At 36.9% G+C, this 19,991-nt stretch overlaps 1 protein-coding gene across 2 annotated transcripts in view; it reads right to left on the bottom strand.

Annotated features, from left to right (window-relative positions):
- The window catches only part of UNC5C (unc-5 netrin receptor C), a gene marked incomplete at its 3' end in the record, with an annotated part of 359,207 nt that overhangs the window by 94,438 nt on the left and 244,778 nt on the right, over positions 1–19,991 (bottom strand). For both annotated transcript variants that reach the window (XM_081304710.1, XM_081304711.1), the window contains exon 4: positions 3,164–3,267. In XM_081304710.1, coding sequence (XP_081160836.1) covers positions 3,164–3,267 — 104 coding nt within the window. The remainder of the gene's footprint in view (positions 1–3,163; positions 3,268–19,991) is intronic.

Genomic DNA, 19,991 nt, shown 5'->3' with positions numbered 1-19,991 from the left:
TAGGACCAGAAGAACCAAATGAATGAAAGTAACTTTAATGTTAACAGTAAGCAGAGAAGTATATCATGATTTGCTGTAAGTGTTTACAGGGACAAGTCATTTGATGGCATTGCTGAAAGTGCATTTCTTTGTTTTAAAGTTCACAATGTTATCTTTCTTTGTAGCACTTATGAACTCCAACCAAAGCAAATGGCTGAAAGAATACCGGACAGCATCTTGATTTTTCTTCATAGAATAGAAGTTTCTCTTCATACCCACAGTGCTGAGCAGTGGGCAATGTGCTCAACAGCTATTTTGAATTCAAGAGCCAAGTACCATTTTTCTGTGAATAAGTGATAATATCTAATAGTACTAATAATATGTTATGTTCCTCAATTGTCTTTAGATATTTTCTAAGTGATATCCATGTATCATCTCACTTAAACTTCACTACCCCAGTGTGCCTTATTATCTCCCTTTTACAATGCAAGAAACTTAAGTGCAAAGAATTTAAGTATCTTGTCCTAAGGTAAAGAGCTGGAAATAAAATGCTTGGATTAAGTTAACCATGAGTTCTAAAAGGAAATTAGGTTTAACATTCTACAAAGATGATTAAAGAAGGCCAAAGTAGAGAAATTAAATGTTATTATCTCAGTAATGCCTTTGCCATTATTTCCATCAAGTGCAGTGCTATCATAATTGAGATTAGAACTCTTGAAAAAATTGCTAATTTGGATAGGAAGAGAAAAAATTACTGCTTCCTGATATTCCGCAAAGAAAGCATCTCACTTCTTCCTCAATGAAGCTAGACATATGCTGATAAAAACAAGAATCATTTGAATTGATCAGCTACGTGTTCTTTGAATATTTACTATCTGACTCTCTTTGAGAATCGTTTGCCTGGGTAACAAAGCACATATCCAGCCTGGTCTGATCTCTTAAGAACTGATCTAATTATTCCAAAACACATGTGTTTTACCTGCTGGTTTCCATTTAAGATCAAAATTTCCTTTTATAGTATTTTTATACTTTAAATCTCCTTAAACAAATAAATGAAATTTAATAATGAATGTATTTATATTTAAACTAAAATGCTCATATAATCCTTTAACTCCCCAAGTTACCTTTCATTCCTTCCTTTTTTATTTATCTGTCCCTCATGAGCAAATGGCAGTTGTAAGGTGTCATGTTAAGGTGTTCATTAGCTTTCTGATCTTGGTGATTTTAACAGTGTTGAAAAGAGTCTACACAGGAGTTTATTAACCTGCTCTTGAGCTTGTATGTTTGATCTTTCTTCTGACTTCAAAAAAATGAAAAAAGTAATATGCATTAAATATAGTTCTTTGAATGTCAAATGGGTAGATGATTTTTGAGCTTGCCAAGTGTTAATTGGTCTCTTCCCCAGTGATGATACAAATAAAATTCACAGCCAATTAGTTTGCAGTCATGAATCTTTACTCCTTGACAAAGTGAACTACTTTGTTGAGGAGACTGAAAAAAATGAAGAGCACCAGAATCTCCTCACTGAAAGTCTTTGCAGAGATCAGTTACCTTTAAAGAATTTTGAGTGAAAACAAGGCAGGGAGAGCCATCTTAATCATGATATGTTTTGGATTTCAAGGGGGTTTGATGAAAGAGGGTTGCATTAGAATTTAAGAACTACAATTAAGCAGACAGATATACTATTGTAGTCACTAAATGAAATATTGCATAGAGAAGAGTTTTTTTTCTTTTTAGTCAAAGTAAATCACACTATGTCTTGGTGCTGGAAGATAAGGACATGATTTTGGATGAAATAGCTACAATCAAGGAGTCTTTGATTCAGTGCTAGAAAAATGTCAACTACAAGGTAAAAAATTGCTCTCTTCTTCCAAAGTAAAAGAGGAAATTTCATTAAAATTTTCTATGAGATTGTTACATTGCTTCTTAGATATGTGAAAAATGGAGTCATTTAGGCCCTAAATTTTTACTTAATGTAGTATTAATATTAGTTTGGAAAAAGGAATCAGGTTTGCTTTTTTGTCACAGGCCCAGCGGAATAAGCTGATTCCCACCTTTGCTTAAATCTCTAAAAGACTGAAAAACTGTGAGAGAGCAAATAGTAAAGGCCTTATTAATTATTTATGAGTTACTCACCACTTTTTGAACAATGTTTTAAATTTCACTGATAGATAAAATTTCAAATTTTTATATTATGAAACATCAGCTAAATCCTATACATTGAATGCCAATATATCCAAATCGCAACACCTAACATATACCTCTTAACACATACAAAATTTTTGAATGAATCAAATGTAGTATGGAGGCTAAGGAGAACCAGAAATTAGCACCTATGTCACTTGTCAAATTAAAATGTGCCTGGGTTTATAGGACTGAGCCAGCTAAGATAATCATCTTGGGTGCATATCAGAAGAATGTCTCCTAATGATCCTGTGAAAAGTAAAGTTTTAGAATTTGTGATTATCTGTTAGTGAATTAAAGTCACTGTATTAGAGTTCCTCAACAGGATTCTCTAAGCTGGTGGTCAGTGTCCCCAGGAGAGCATGTAATCTCCCGTGAGTCATGCAGGCCTATTCCTTGGAGACAGGCATTTTCAAAGGGCATTGTATAGTTGGGTGCCAATGAAAAGTTATGGTATAAATCTGATTCCTAATACTTCATGAGCAATCAATAGGCTTTGTTTTAGCAGACACACAAAAAAGCTTATAGGATGAAACTAAATGACACATTATTCAAGCATGTTCCAGGCAGGTGGATATGGCTTTTAGGGATGTCCATGATTACATCATATAATAGGAAATACACATGTAGAGTGTACAGACTCACAGACAGACATGGATTCACACACATCCTTCTCACACACTTTTTGCACATTATCAAGTGTCACGTTAAGTCATACCATCTCTCTCTATAAGTGCCAGATAAAAGAGTATTTCTGATTCCTTGAAAGAGTCAAAATTAAACCAAGCTGCCTGTGGCTTTGTCCAGTGGGGCATTATAATTGACTCCCAAGTCATTAATCAGTTCCCAATCAATCTATTTTGCCAGCAGCAGGCAGTTAGGACTCCATTACCAGCCATTCATCATGCCATGCCCTAATTCACCGCACCATTAGCTATGGATTAGGCCTCTGTTAGAATAACTTAAGTGCCAATTGCTAAATGCAAAGAATTTTTGTTACCTCAGCCACTGGGATTCCTTCAGGTGGTCGACACTGGAGTAAGACTTCCTGTTCCAGGGACACTTCCTTTCCCAGGGGTTCCTGCTCAAATGTCTTCCGCAGATCTATAAAGTACAGGTGATAAAATACACATCAAAACTAAGTGACATTTGTGCATTTACAGAAAGTGCCAAAAAAGTTTAGCATTTTATGTCTTTGTATTCTTCAGCCACATGTTAATACTGTGCCATACTTAGATTTCCTCTGGTGGAAATTATGAAATTCAAAGGCTATGAATTATCCCTATTTTAAATTTCAACAGAAACCTCTGGGGATCCTCATTTTTAACCATTAGTAAAATTCATTAATTGTACTTCTTTAGTATTTCTTTATAATCAACTATGGGGATCACCTTCCTAATCAAAAGAAACTCTGTTCTTGTTATTCATATTAATATAGAGTCCCTTATGTACATATATATTTTCCTCTCACAATAGATACTATTAAAACTGTAGTAACTCTAGAATCTTTTGATCAATAAATCAAAAACAAGCTTCTGTTGCATGCTGGACACCAGAATGCTGGAGTCTTCAAAGAAAGAATACAATTTCTTGAAATGTCTCAAATATGAGGCAGGGAGAAAGTAACTATTGAGAAGAATCCAGAAATAACTCTAATTATAAGGTATTCTTCAATTAGAAGATTAAATAGTCATTTCTGCTTAAATATACCAAGTACATAATTATGTGCTTATTTGGTTATAGTTGTTACAGCAATATGCAGCCAAGTTTTAGAAACTATTATTATAAGATAAAAAAATATTAGAAACCAGCTTGTTATTGAAATGCATCAGAGGTACATACTTTAGGAAACAGGTTTAACTAAACTATCATGAAATATCATGTGATTGTTTTATTTTAATATGTTGGCTTAAGCTCTAAATAAGTTTTTATCTCATTTCTAAAGTTAAGAAGGTAGTCAGTCATGGAGTTTTAAAGCAGCTTTTAAAAGAAATCCCACAAATTTTTATTTTATTTATTTGGGTCTCATAGATTGAATCCAGGGTGCTTAACCACTGAACAACTTCCACAGCCCTTTTTAAAATTTTTTACTTTGAGACAGAGTCTCACTAAATGGCTTAGGGCCTCACTCAGTTGCTGAAATTGGCTTTGAACTTTTGATCTTCCTGCCTCAGCCTCCTGAGTTGCTGGGATTACAGGCATGTACCACCATGTGCAGCCCCAAATTTTATTTTATACTTCTACACTTCAGTTATTTCCAAAAAAAAATGTATTGGAATTTTATCCAGTAGATTTCAATAAAAATTATTGCCTCTGTCCTTCCATCCCAATTTTCCATGAAGACAGAAGAATCAGAAGCACCATTACATCCTGTTGAAATAATAGGTGGAAACCTAAAGACTCTAGAGACATGCCCCTAATGTCTCTTCCATAAAGCACCACTTAGAAAAAAATGCATTGAGGAAAAAATATCCATTGTTACACATTTGGCTTTTTGTTGAATTTCTTGGCAGAAGAAAATCTGCAAGATTATAGTGGTTCTAAAAATTTCTGTCATCAGGGAACCTCTAATTTGGTTTTCAAGAAATTGAGTATAATGTGGAAATGAATATTTAGAATCCACAGTTACTATAACTTGAAAGGTCTCTAAACCATGCCTTTGTTTTGCATATGAAGAAAATGTGTACTGAGTTACCCAAAGCCTCACAGCAAAATACCTGATTCTGTAGTTGAACCCGCTGACCTGAGGTTACACAATTTGCCATTCCCTCTAACATCTCTTTTGGTTAATCTATACCCTCCCAACAGAAACATTGAAAATGTTTTCTTCTAATATGGTAGTTTCTGGGGATTTTTCTTTATTTGCATTGAGATAAAACTTTTGGCAATTCACCAGATAACAATAAAAAGACTAGCAATGAATAACTTCTAGGGGATTTAAGAGCAATAGATAAGGTATATCTTGTTTGCAGAAAATGACATCAAAGAGCTCCCATCCTGTGTGAAGTCAGGTGAAGACATAATGACTGGAATTAGTTCTCAAATTAAACAGCATACTGACTCACTCTCCAATTAATCAGGAGCCTACAAAATTAGGTGAAGAACAAGAAGAAGTGAGGCATATATGTATCCAAAGAATCAAAGAAGCAGTATCATCAATATTTATTTTCTTCTTATGGTAGACATTTTATTGGGTATGTAAGAAGAAGATGTGTAAGATGCAGAACCAAAACTGGAGAGGTAAGCTGAGGTTTACTTACAAAAGTCCTTTCTACCATGGTAACAAATGCCAAACCCTCAAAGACTCCTAAGCAAACAGGGAGATCAGATGTCATATTGTCCCTAGAGTGGCAGATGGATTGAAGTGATGGTGAGTAGACAGAAGGTAGTTAGGGGCCCATTTGGATAGACCAGGAAGGATGATGGGGTCCTGAACTCAGCTAGTGATAGTGGACAGAAAGAGGAGGAAGGATATTCTAAAGCTAAGTGGATGAGCCTAGGTATTTGGAAAGTGCCAGGAGGTAAGGGTATTGCTATATATTTTTCACTACTGCATTAACTTGGTACTAACACTAAATAAAATGGCACCCACCTGGACAGAGAAGTGGAGAGAAAGATAACTTTGTCTGGTAGGTGTTCAGTTTAGTGAATCTGTGGTATAATCAAATGGAAAACCCCAGTAGGTCCCACTCATGGTTTCTGAACTTCTACACTATTAATTTTGTGAACTAGATAATTTTATTTGTTGTGAGGCTTGTCCTATCCATTGCAGGATGCTTAGTAATATCTCTGGTTTCTACTCACTGGATGCCAGAAGAACCCTCATAGCCATGACAAAATTATTGTTAGCTGACACTAAATGTCCCCTAGTAGAAAAAATCCTTTCTCCCTCCATTGAGAAACACAGTCTAGAGTTTGAGAAAGAAGTCCTGGTAGGACATCTTGTCTTCCTTGTCTAGGCAATGGCTGAAGCACTAGGAATAGATGACATCACCAGGGGAGAGACTGCAGCAAAAGGACAAGAGGGCTCCAGCATTTAAGAAGTATGATCGCCAGCAAAAATGAGTGAACCAAGAGGCAGGAGAAAATCCAAAGAGAATTGTGTCAGAGAAGCTAGGAGAAAAAAAATTAAGAAATATGGAGATCAACAGGACAAATGCAGAATAGGCAAAGGGGAAAAGTCATTGGTTTGAGAATTTCAGAGTGAGGGGAAGTAGAAGCCAAGTTATGTTGGGGAATTCATGGGGATTGGAAGAATGACTGTTAGAAATACCCACGACCTTATTCCAAAATTTTATGGTGACAGAAGTCAGCAACACCACTAAAGGGCAGTGGATTTGAGTGTAGCATGCTGTCATTGTTGATAGGATGTGGTGTAATTTTTGGCCCACTTTTCAAATTCCTGCACCATGAAGGCATATCTCATGCAGTCTTCATTTCCTAATTGAGATGGTGACAACCAGAGGCACCTACTTAAAGAGAAGGTTTAACTCAACCATCATTGAATACCATATCATTGTTTTGTTTAAATGGTTTGGTTTTCATGTCTATAGAAATTTTTTCTAATTTCTAAATATCTCACATTTAACCCCACACAAGACAATACTTCCTCCTGAAAAACGCTTGTAATTCCTGCCATAAAACCTCTCCTCCAGCTTTCGGGGTGTGTAATGAGCATAGAATATATTGTGGCTGAGCAGCGCAGCAGCTGCTCACTGCAGCCTCCACACTACTCTGCAAGGGGAGGGTGGGAACATTTTCAGCATATCCTTTATCATTTGTAGAGATGTGATAGAAGGCAGGCCGGATGCCTTGCAGGCTGAGTGAGCACAAGGGTGACGAATGAATAAGCATGAAAAACGGACACTTGTCAGCTAGGAATTAGATGTAAAACAGAATGGTTCAGAATAATGTGAGCCTTCCTGTCAGAAAAAAAGAGACGAATTTTTGCCCTTGAAAGACCTTTAGGATTCTAGTTTTCTTTCCATTAATTCTAAGGTTGCCTTGAATAAGAAGCATTAAACTTAGATTACTTTTGCAAAGTCAACTTGGCCTGACTCCTGATTTAGCTATTGATTCTACCAATTAAAAGAAAAATAAGCTCTGTCATAAGCATGCATTCAGAGATGTTTACTCAAGAACATGAATATTGGCTTACTAAATCCATACACTGAAATCCAATTAACAGATGTCAAATCAGACTTCAAATGATATGAATTTCTATTGACCATTTATACTTAATCAAAGAATGCCTTTTTGAACATATACATGTGTGCACACAGTCTCATTTTTCATTGTAGAATTAAGATGCTTTTAATTATTATTTTCGATGCTAATAATGCTGTGGTTGAAAATTATCCATGATGTGGAATACACTAATTCATGGCATTCTGCAAGCATTAGCTCTGCTTTTTGACAATGTAGTTAACAGAAAAGAAGGTTAACTGGGGCATGGAAGACTTTCTGTTCTTTTGTTTTCCTCATTTATAAAATGAACATAAAGAACTGGAGATTGTTGAAAGACTCTTTTGCTATAAGGGCCTATGACTGAATAAGATTTTAAATATTCATTTAAGGAAAAAATATCCTATCCTTTTTGAAATAAAATAATTCTTGGTTGAAAGCAGTGTTTAAGAGAAATAATAGAAGAAATTATTTGTAAAGTGTCGGAGTTGACCCATCTTAGAAAAGAACACCCCAAATATTCCCCTTGAGACAACTTTAATGAACCTTTTTAATACTTTGATCTACAGGTATGGGTAAGGTAATTGAAAACTGGGGAGAAGGTTGGTTTCCAGAAGACCCAGTGTTAGAAATATTAGAAAATTCTGTATAAATTTCAGAGTTCTGTAATATATTTTACAAAGTTCTGATTAAAAATTAAAAGTTCTCATTATTATAAATATACTGAAAATTTTTCTGATAAAACTAATTTTCAGTCTCCATCAGAGAGAGAGGAGGGAAAAAGGAAATGCTTACTCAAATAACATGCAAGAAAGCCCCTCATGCTAATGTGCATATTTACAAAAGAGGCAGAACATGGTGCCTCTTCCTCAGTGACAATCTTGAACAGCTTTGCCTGATAATCTGGAAAGGGTAAATGTGGCCTCTATTAGGAAAGTTGAGGCAGAACAGGTCCCAGCTTTGAGAAAAACAGGCCACACCACCATCCATGCACCTGTGAGCCTTGCTGATCTGGGATGGAGACAGGAGAAAATGTTAGCAAAAAGATCCATCACCCAATATTTAAGCAGACAGGTTGCTAATACTATCATCTTCACAAAAGATAAACATGTTCTTGCTTCAAGTTTAAAAAAAAATGATTTACACTTTTAAAAAATGTTCATTCCTTCAGCAATGCTACATCATTATTCAGAATGATTTACTATAATAAAATATGTTTTAGAGAACAAAATCCTGGCAATATAATAGACTAGTGTTATAAAGTCAACAATTCTTCAATAGTTTATACTTCAATTGACTACTCTAGTGAAATTCAAATCTTTAAATTGTATAGAATGATAAAATATAAATGAAATTTTACATTATTAACATTGGCTTTGCTTTTAGATCTCAAAGGGTATTATGAATACTAGGACACATCAAATTCAAAAAGGGTAGAGGATAGTAAAGCACAAAGCCCAAGTAATAAACTATTAGAGCTACATTTATTATTACTCAGACAGTTTTGGAGTAAAAGACATGTATACTCATGTGTAAATTTTCAACATGTCCTGATTCGTGCGGCCTGCACCGCGGCTACAGAAGGCGTGGCACCGCAGAGAAGGGATTAGCTGGTAAGCAGGGAGATAAGTGGCTGCGACATGGTGGTATCCCACCAGCCAAGCCCGCACTGACCCCCGGGCTGAGTTCAGGATTGCAGATGGGGAAGGAAGCGGTACAGTCCCATCCCCCACAAGGGAAACTCCACTAAGGCAACCAGCGGCCACCATCTTGAAGAGGAGAGCTGAAGTATCCACCGCCACTCTCCGACAGATTGCAACAACAAAACAGGTGTGTGTCAATCAGTTCAGCACTCATACATAGGGGGATTTCACATAAAATCTCTCCTAGACTTTCAGGGGAAGGGAGTATCACAGTGAGCCTGCATAAAGACTAAAGGAGAACTAGAGGCACCTGACCTTCAACCCCCCCTCCCATCAGCAGCCAAAACAAAACCTGTCTAGCCAGCGCTGGGGGAGGGGCAAGCAGAAAAAATCAAAACCATAGAGTGCCGGGGATCCCAAAAGCCAACGGTGTGACCCCGGAGATCCAGGCTGTCTGATTCTCGTGGCCTGCCCCGCGGCTACAGAAGGCGTGGCGCAGCAGAGAAGGGATTAACTGGTAAGCAGGGAGATAAGTGGCTGCAACACGGGGAAGGAAGCGGTACAGTCCCATCCCCCAGAAGGGACACTCCACTAAGGCAACCAGCGGCCACCATCTTGGAGAGCTGAAGTATCCACCGCCACTCTCCGACAGATTGCAACAAAAAAACAGGAGAAACCAAGACTAGCAGGAGAAACCAGGAGACTAGAGGCAAGGCCCTCGCGACTGGGCAGCTGTAAACTGCAGGCCCACAGAAAAGATGCTTAAATCCCACGAACAATCTATTCAAGAGATATGGGATGTCATAAAAAAACCAAATCTGAGAGTCATAGGGATAGAAGAAGGCACAGAGTTTCAAACCAAAGGAATGGACAGCATATTAAATGAAATAATTCTAGAAAACTTCCCAGAGATGAAAGATGGAATGGATTGCCAAATCCTGGAAGCCTACAGGACCCCAAACATTCAAAACCATAATAGACCAACTCCAAGACATATAATTATGAAGATAGCCAACGTACAGAACAAGGAGAGAATATTAAAAGCTACGAGAGAAAAGAGGCAGATTACATTCAGGGGTAAACCAATTAGGTTAACGACCAATTTCTCATCACAAACTTTGAAAGCCAGAAGATCCTGGAATAATGTATTTCAAACGCTGAAAAATAATGGATTCCAACCAAGAATACTATATCCAGCAAAACTGAGCTTCAAATTTGACAATGAAATTAAAATCTTTCACGATAAACAAAAGCTAAAAGAATTCGCAGCAAGAAAACCAGCTCTGCAAAGCATTTTGAACAAAACACTACAAGAAGAGGAATTGAAAAATAGTGCCCAAAACTTACAGCAGGAGGTATCTCAGTAAAGGGGGAGGAAAATAACCAAAAAGCAAAACTAGCCAAACTAAAATAAATAAATAAAGAAGCATGACTGGAAGTACAAATCATATCTCAATTGTAACCTTAAATGTTAATGGCCTAAACTCACCAATCAAGAGACATAGGCTAGTAACCTGGATCAAAAAAACAAATCCAAAAATATGCTCCCTTCAGGAGACTCATATGATAGGAAAAGACATACACAGGCTGAAGGTAAAAGGTTGGGAAAAATCATACCACTCACATGGCCCTCGGAAGCAAGCAGGAGTGGCCATACTCATATCGAATAAAATCAACTTCAAACCTAAGTTAATCAAGAAGGATAAAGAAGGTCACTATATACTGTTAAAAGGAACCATCCACCAACAAGACATAACAATCATCAATTTGTATGCACCAAACAATGGAGCTGCAACGTTCATAAAACAAACTCTCCTCAAGTTCAAGAGTCAAATAGACCACAACACAATAATTATGGGTGACTTCAACACACCGCTCTCGCCATTAGACAGATCCTCTAGACAAAAGCTGAATAAAGAAACTATAGAAACTATAGAACTCAACAGCACAATCAACAACCTAGACTTAACCGACATATATAGAATATATCAACCATCATCAAGTGGATACACGTTCTTCTCAGCAGCAAATGGATCCTACTCAAAGATAGACCATATATTATGCCATAAGGCAACTCTTAGTAAATATAAAGGCGTGGAGATAATACCATGCACCATATCTGATCATAATGGAATGAAATTGGAAATCAATGATGAAAGAAGGAAGGAAAAATCCTACATCACATGGAAAATGAACAATATGTTATTAAATGATCAATGGGTTATAGAAGACATAAAGGAGGAGATGAAAAAATTCTTAGAATCAAATGATAACACAGACACAACATACCGGAATCTATGGGACACAATGAAAGCAGTTTTAAGAGGGAAATTCATTACTTGGAGTTCTTACCTCAAAAAAAGAAAAAACCAACAAATAAATGAACTCACACAACACCTCAAAAACCTAGAAAAGGAAGAGCAAAACAACAGCAAATGTAGTAGAAGACAAGAAATAATTAAAATTAGAGCAGAAATCAACGAAATTGAAACAAAAGAAACCATTGAAAAAATTGACAAAACTAAAAGTTGGTTCTTTCAAAAAATAAATAAGAAAGACAAGCCCTTAGCCATGCTAATGAAAAGAAGAAGAGAGAGAACTCATATTACTAACATATGGGATGAAAAAGGCAATATCACAACAGACACTACAGAAATACAGAAGATAATTAGAAAGTATTTTGAAACCCTATATTCCAATAAAATAGAAGATAATGAAGATATCGATAAATTTCTTAAGGCATATGATTTGCCCAGATTGAGACAGGAAGACACACATAATTTAAACAGACCAATAACAAAAGAAGAAATAGAAGAAGCCATCAAAAGACTACCAACCAAGAAAAGCCCTGGACCGGATGGGTATACAGCGGAGTTCTACAAAAGCTTTAAAGAAGAATTAATACCAATACTTTTCAAGCTATTTCAAGAAATAGAAAAAGAAGGAGCTCTTCCAAATTCATTCTATGAGGCCAACATCACTTTGATCCCAAAACCAGACAAAGATACTTCAAAGAAAGAAAACTACAGACCAATATCTCTAATGAACTTGGACGCAAACATTCTCAATAAAATTCTGGCGAATCGAATACAAAAACATGTCAGAAAACTTGTGCACCGTGATCAAGTAGGATTCATTCCTGGGATGCAAGGATGGTTCAATATATGGAAATCAATAAATGCTATTCACCACATCAATAGACTTAAAGACAAGAACCACATGATCATCTCGATGGATGCAGAAAAAGCATTTGACAAAGTACAGCATCCCTTTATGTTCAAAACACTAGAAAAACTAGGGATAACAGGAACTTACCTCAACATTGTAAAAGCTATATATGCTAAACCTCAGGCTAGCATTATCCTAAACGGAGAAAAACTGAAGGCATTCCCTCTAAAATCCGGAACAAGACAGGGATGCCCTCTATCACCACTTCTACTCAATTTAGTTCTCGAAGTACTAGCCAGAGCAATTAGACAGACAAAAGAAATTAAAGGCATAAAAATAGGAAAAGAAGAAATTAAACTATCGCTATTTGCGGATGACATGATAATATACTTAACCGACCTAAAAGAGTCTACAAAGAAGCTGCTAGAGTTAATAAATGAATTCAGCAAAGTGGCAGGTTATAAAATCAACATGCATAAATCAAAGGCATTCCTGTAAATCAGCAACAAAACCTCTGAAATGGAAATAAGGAAAACCACTCCATTCACAATATCCTCAAAGAAAATAAGATACTTGGGAATCAACCTAACAAAAGAGGTGAAAGATTTATACAATGAAAACTACAGAACCCTAAAGAGAGAGATAGAAGAAGATCTCAGAAGATGGAAAAATGTACCCTGTTCATGGATAGGCAGAACTAACATCATCAAAATGGCGATATTACCCAAAGTTCTCTACAGGTTTAATGCGATGCCAATCAAAATCCCAACAGCATTTCTTGTAGAAATAGACAAAGCAATCATGAAATTCATATGGAAAAACAAAAGACTCAGAATAGCAAAAGCAATTCTAAGCAGGAAGTGTGAATCTGGAGGTATAGCGATACCAGAGGTCAAACTGTACTACAAAGCAATAGTAACAAAAACAGCATGGTACTGGTACCAAAACAGGCAGGTGGAACAATGGTACAGAATAGAAGACACAGAGACCAATCCACAAAGTTACAACTATCTTATATTTGATAAAGGGGCTAAAAGCATGCAATGGAGGAAGGATAGCATCTTCAACAAATGGTGCTGGGAAAATTGGAAATCCATATGCAACAAAATGAAATTGAATCCCTTTCTCTCGCCATCCACAAAAATTAACTCAAAATGGATCAGGGAGCTAGATATCAAATCAGAGACACTGCGTCTGATAGAAGGAAAAGTTGGCTATGATCTACATATTGTGGGGTCGGGCTCCAAATTCCTTAATAGGACACCCATAGCCCAAGAGTTAACAACAAGAATAAACAAATGGGACTTACTTAAACTAAAAAGTTTTTTTCTCAGCAAGAGAAACAATAAAAGAGGTAAATAGAGAGCCTACATCCTGGGAACAAATTTTTACCCCCCACACCTCCGATAGTATCCAGAATGTACAAAGAACTCAAAAAATTAAACAATAAGATAACAAATAACCCAATTAACAAATGGGCCAAGGACCTGAACAGACACTTCTCAGAGGAGGACATACAATCAATCAACAAGTACATGAAAAAATGCTCACCATCTCTAGCAATCAGAGAAATGCAAATCAAAACCACCCTAAGATACCATCTCACTCCAGTAAGATTGGCAGCCATTATGAAGTCAAACAACAATAAGTGTTGGCGGGGATGTGGGGAAAAGGGTACACTTGTACACTGCTGGTGGGGCTGCAAAATGGTGAGGCCAATTTGGAAAGCAGTATGGAGATTCCTGAGAAAGCTGGGAATGGATCCACCATTTGACCCAGCTATAGCACTTCTCGGACTATTCCCTGAGGACCTTAAAAAAGCGCTCTATAGGGATACGGCTGCATCAATGATTATAGCGGCACAATTCACAATAGATAGACTGTGGAACCAATCTAGATGCCCCTCAATAGATGAATGGATAAAAAAAATGTGGCATCTATACACAATGGAGTATTATGCAGCACTAAGAAATGACAAAATCATAGAATTTGCAGGGAAATGGATGGCATTAGAGCAGATTATGCTAAGCGAAGCTAGCCAAGCCCTAAAAAACAAATGCCAAATGTCTGCTTTGATATAAAGAGAACAACTAAGAACAGAACAGGAAGGAAGAGCATGAGGAAAAGACTACAGTAAACAAAGACGAATGGGGGGAGAGAAACGGAGAGAGAAGGGAAAGCACATGGAAATAGTAGAAGACCTTCAATGATACATAAAATTATAAGAGGTTTTGAGGGGCAAGGGGGAGGGACAAAAAGGGAGAGAATTGAACAATAGCAGGGGAGGTAGAGAGGGAAGATGGGAGGGGAGGGGAAGGGAGGGGTGATAGTAGGGGATAGGAAAGGTAGCCGAATACAACAGTCACTAATATGGCATTATGTGAATATGTAACAGATGTGATTCTGCAATCTGTATTTGGGGTGAAAATGGGAGTTCAAAACACAATTTGAGTCAAATGTATGAAAGATGATATATCATGAGCTATGTAATGCTTTAAATAATCAATAAAAAAAAGAAATATAAAAAAAAATTTTCAACATGTCCCTCTCTTATGGATTTTGACTATATGATCTATGAACTATAGTATCTAATAATCCTTATTGTTTTGTGGAATTTCAGATTTATTGCTGTTTTTCAAACTCTGTCATGACCCTTTGGAGGGCTATGAAATCTATTCAGTAGATTAAAAGCCAGTATTAAGAAATTTGAAATTGAATAAACAGAAATTATTGAGATATACATATTATGCACAGGTTTAAGTGTGTGCAGGTGTATTTGCATGTATTTGTGTGTGACAAGGTGGGTATCCTGTCCTTGGATCAAGATATAAACAATATATTTTTTGGTCGTTGTAAGTCACTGTAGGAAAAGACCCTGGGAGGAAGAATAACATTGTGACTAAGAGCAGGGTTTAGTGCAGACAAACCTGGGTTCAGGTCCTAACTTTACCAATTGACATCTGTGTATCCTTGCTTTAGTTTCTTCAGCTAAAAAAATGGATATACTATAACAGTAAATTCAAATTGTCAACTTGATTGAATTAAGAGAGACTGATGATGAATAGGCTTATGGGTGTGTCAATGAGGGTGTGTCTAGGAATGACTGGCATGTGGGAAAGCCAACTGAAATGAAGACCCTCCCTAAGCATGGGCAGCAGTGACCAATAGGATGATGGCTTGGATGGAATAAAAGTTGGAAGAATAAGGAAGCAGCAACAGATGTAAGTTCAATTCTTCTTGAACAGGTTCTTTATTGCTGCTGTGATTGTCTGAGGATATCGGACTCTTGCCTTTTCACTCTTCCAAAGAGGACCCTGCCATTGATTCTTTAGAAGCCTTTGATCTCAGACTAGGGTAGCACAAGTTGATTCCTCTTAAGAGGCTTCAGCCTCTTGGACTGCAGCTACTGTTTCTTCCAGCTCTCCAACCTGCAGGCAGCCATTGTGGACTATCCAGCTTCTGGTCACATAAGCCCCCTTTTAATAATTATACTTCCTGTTGACTTTGTTCCTCTAGAGAACACTAATACATACAGTAATAAGTATCTATTCCACAGGGATACAAAGGAAGGAGCTCCTATAAAATGCTTATGCCTGGAACACAGTGAGCACCCAAAGATAGCAATCCCCACCTCCTATTTTCCCATAGTAATAGTGAATTTCAATATGGCATACAAATATTTAGCATTATTTTATTATTCATTGGTCAAACAAAAATGAATGAGACAGAGCAACTACAATATGGGAGGACTGATGATTGCAGGTAAGGTTTCATAAAGAGAAATCCAGGAGAACCATGCTGTGCTGGATAGTAATGCACAGTTCATATTCAGGTTGGGCCCTGAGAATCTAGATTTAACAAGCCCTGTAAGTTTCATGCACAGCACGAAAATCTGAGAACCACTGAGGGATGGATCGATTACTTGATGGACTGTAGACCACCACGATATGCATGGCACTGCTCAACACTGCAGGCAACCCAGGAAGCTGTGGGGAGCCGAGGAGACCTGCTCACACAGTAGCTCTCACCAATTGGTTTACCTTCAGTCCCTGCTAGTAATTATACAGCTTTGGCAGAGCTCACTTTTGTGACCAGGGAGAGTTGACATTGTCTATCAAAGGACTTGAACTTCACATGTACCTTCACATGAAGGTAACATAAATGGTACAAAGCTAGGAATAAGAATGTTTTTGTTTCCAGAATGCTCACCTTGGTTATCTGTTAGGTTCTAAATTTAAATAGGATGTGGGTAAAAAAATAACAATAAACCAATCCATTTCCTCTTTACTCTTGCTACTCAGGTCTGGCTGCATGCTTTCTAGAAGAATGCAGCCTCTGTGACCACAGATACACTTCTTTTGTAGCGAGCAGAAATTGGTAATATGAATTTCTGTGTAATTATTTTCTAATCATGTATATTTCCAACTACTCAAGAATTTATTGGAATCTTTGTTTGAGCAATATTTTGAGTGCTAAACAGAAATTTGTGGAGCTTACTGGGCCTGTGGACCGCCATTTTGAGACTGTTGGTCTAGCAAGTTCAATGCTCAAAGTAATGGAAGTTAATATTTCTTATGGTCTTTTTCCATCTCTGAACAATTCCCTAAGCCTTCTCCCCAAGGCTTCACTGGTTTAAATTTCAGACACATATCCCAAAAAGATGACCAAGAGATTTTGGTGGGTAAGGTTGGTTGTTAATAGGATTGCGTGCATAACATTTTCTGAATTAGTATTTTGTAATTATTAATTTATATTCCCTTACCAACTTTCAGAAAGAATGTCAGGCAAACCAATTATGAACTTGAGAAGATTAGTGACATTTTAAATAAATGTAAGTCAGGAAAACAAAAAGTTCTTTGATGGCTGAAAAGACAAGTTATCATTTCTCTTTTTTTTTTAACCATACAATTTATTTTTATCATTTCTCTAATTCTTGATGACTGTATAGGACAAAAATGCCCCTACATTGTTTCCTGAACCAACATCATTGCTATGGTTGCTACATATAAAAACCTACAGCTCTTGTAGGTATAGCAGGAAACTGTCAAGTGATTTTGATCAGTGTTTAACTCTTGTTCTTCAGAGTAGGAAGGGCAAATATGTGGCACCACTGTATTCACTTCCAGCTCATATGTCCATAAATAAACAAACAAACATTCTTTACCACAGAGTCTGAACATAGCCTCAGGATCCTCCTCAACACTGGACTCCAGGAGGCTAAAACTAGGCAGGAGTTTGGAGTTAGTATGTATCCCCAACATAGAGTCCACAGCACAAAATTTCCTGGTATGGAGCATGTGGGTACAGTTACTGCCATCTTTTTATCAGATATATCACCAACCAATTGCATGCTAAATTTTGTTTTATCTTCTATTGTTTTTTGGTTCCGGGAATTGAAACCAGAAATGCTTTAACACTGAACTACATCCCCAGCCCTTTTTTATTTGAAACATGGTCTTGCTAAATTACCGAGGCTGGTCTTGAACTTGTGGTCTTCCTGTCCCAGTCTCCCAAGTCGCTCTGATTATAGGCATGCACCAGACCTGGCTTGAATACTAAAGTTTTAAATCTGGGGAAAAATTTAAAATTAGACAAATTTGAGGACAAATATGTCTCCATGAATTCAGCATAGAAGTTCCTTAATAAATGCTGAATTTAATTCATTTTCCAAAATAATCTGATAGTCTCCTTTATAATTTCTCTTATGGAGCAGAACTATAAAAGATCTTCCAACTTGAATAATCCAGTCCCCTCACTTTACAGATTACACAATCAGGACTCGGAGAGGTTAACTCCCTTGTTCAAGTGGCCCAGCCATTTAGAGTAGGTGACTCCTTGATGTAGATGTATTAGGGGATGAGTGTTGCTTTGTGGTTATATTCATGTCCTGTGGAAATGACCACAAATTTCCTGGCTTAAAACAACAGAACTGTATTCTTTCACTGTCCTAGAGGCCAAAAGTTTGAAATGTTTCACTGGATCACAACCATGGGCAGCAGGGCTGTGCCTGCTCTGGAGATTTTCAGAGATACTATTTGTTAGCTCCAGACTCTTGGTGGCTGCATCCCTCATATTCGCCTCCATAGTTACACTGCCTTCACTTCTGTGTCAAATTCACCTCTGCCTTTACCTTGTAAAACACTCTTGATGGCATTTAGAGTCCCTCTGGATAATTCAGGATGATCTCTTTATCTTAATCACATCTACAAACATGCTTTTTCCAATAAAGTAACATTTACTATTCCAGAGATCACGGCCCTGTGCACTGTGGCCACAATTCAACATTTTACAGTGGATAAAAGCATGAACCCAAGCTCCATCCTGCCTGGGTTTAGCCCTGGTTCACTGCTTAGTGCTTTCCCTTCTGTATACACAAAATGATGATTGTATTGCTTATGTTATTGTGAAGACTAAATAACAAACTTGGCATGCGCAATGGTGCTCACCTGTAATCCCAGTAGCTCAAGAGGCTGAGGCGGGAGGATAGTAAGTTCAAAGCCAGCCTCAGCAATGGCAAGGCACTAAGCAACTCAGTGAGACCTTGTCTCTAAATAAAATACAAAAAAGGGCTGGGGATGTGGCTCAGTGTTTCAGTGCCCCTGAGTTCAATCTCTGGTAACCCCACCCCCCAAAAAAGAAAACCAAAAACAACAACAACAACAACAAAAACCTCACTTGGGACAGTGCAGTTACATTAAAAAAAAATCCTCTCTAAATACCTAATATATCCTGTCACCAAATTCAGTATAGTTGTCAAGTGTTTCCAGTTCATGTTGTACTGATATTTATTTATTTATTTACTTACTTATTAAATTTTGACTGAAGAGGGCAAACGCAAGTATCAGAATTAAGTTTCTTGCCTCCAAAATTTGAACCTGTCTTACTAAAATAGCTCTAGATTTAGGAGAATTGTGTGCTTAGATGAGATCCTTGTCACAGCATTCTGCTGCTGTCCATCTTACATACTTTCTGACACAGGCCTGACCTTGCATTAAGCAAATACAGCTGCTTTACTATGATTCATAGTTTCATACTTTCAAATTACTTTTCAATTAAATTTTTACGTGTTCAATAAACAGAGGTACAGAATACATTTTTAATTTTTTTAAAAAAAGTTTTAATGTATTTTCAAAGTGTTCCTCTAGTGAATAAAATAATTCAGATAAAACATGAGTACCTGTGTTCTTACAGTGAAAAAAAAAATGTACCTTTTCACTAATAATGATGGAAGGGACTAATTATGTTGTCATAGTAGAGTAGAATTTATGTTTAAATCACCCAATTTAGCTATTAATGGGAAATAACTGCTGTGAACCAACCAGTACTGCACATTTTAAGAGAAGTAGATTAGTCTTTAGAGCTTTGAGTACTTATTAAAAGTGAAAAATACCTACCTTAATGCCATAGAACCTTAAAATGTTTGTCATGTTTTCTGTTCCAGGAAAGGCATATCTGATTTTTTTCTGGATTTTTTTTAGATCACAAAATATTATTATATTAGTCAATTTTTATTGTATTTTTAAATGCAAGGGATACAAGGTACATACAAATTAGATGAAATTTTCTTTTTTTCTACTTGCCTTTTGATCTCAAATATTATGAGTGATAAAATAAACAACAACCAATCAACCAACCAACCAAGATGAACTACATGCAGTCACCTCTTTGGTTAGATGGAAAAGTTTAAGAGTCATTTCTGCTATTCTGTGCAATGAACTAGACTGCAGAGAGAAGAATTTGCTTAAAATTCAGAGTTATCATTTCTCAATGATTACTTAGGCAAGTTACCTAATATTTCCATGCTTCTGCTTTGTTCTTTATCCAAAAAGGGTA

The sequence above is a fragment of the Spermophilus citellus genome (genome assembly GCF_964194105.1).
Source record: "Spermophilus citellus genome assembly, chromosome: 8".
Lineage (NCBI taxonomy): Eukaryota > Metazoa > Chordata > Mammalia > Rodentia > Sciuridae > Spermophilus > Spermophilus citellus.
This window is presented reverse-complemented; position numbering and strand designations above follow the sequence as displayed.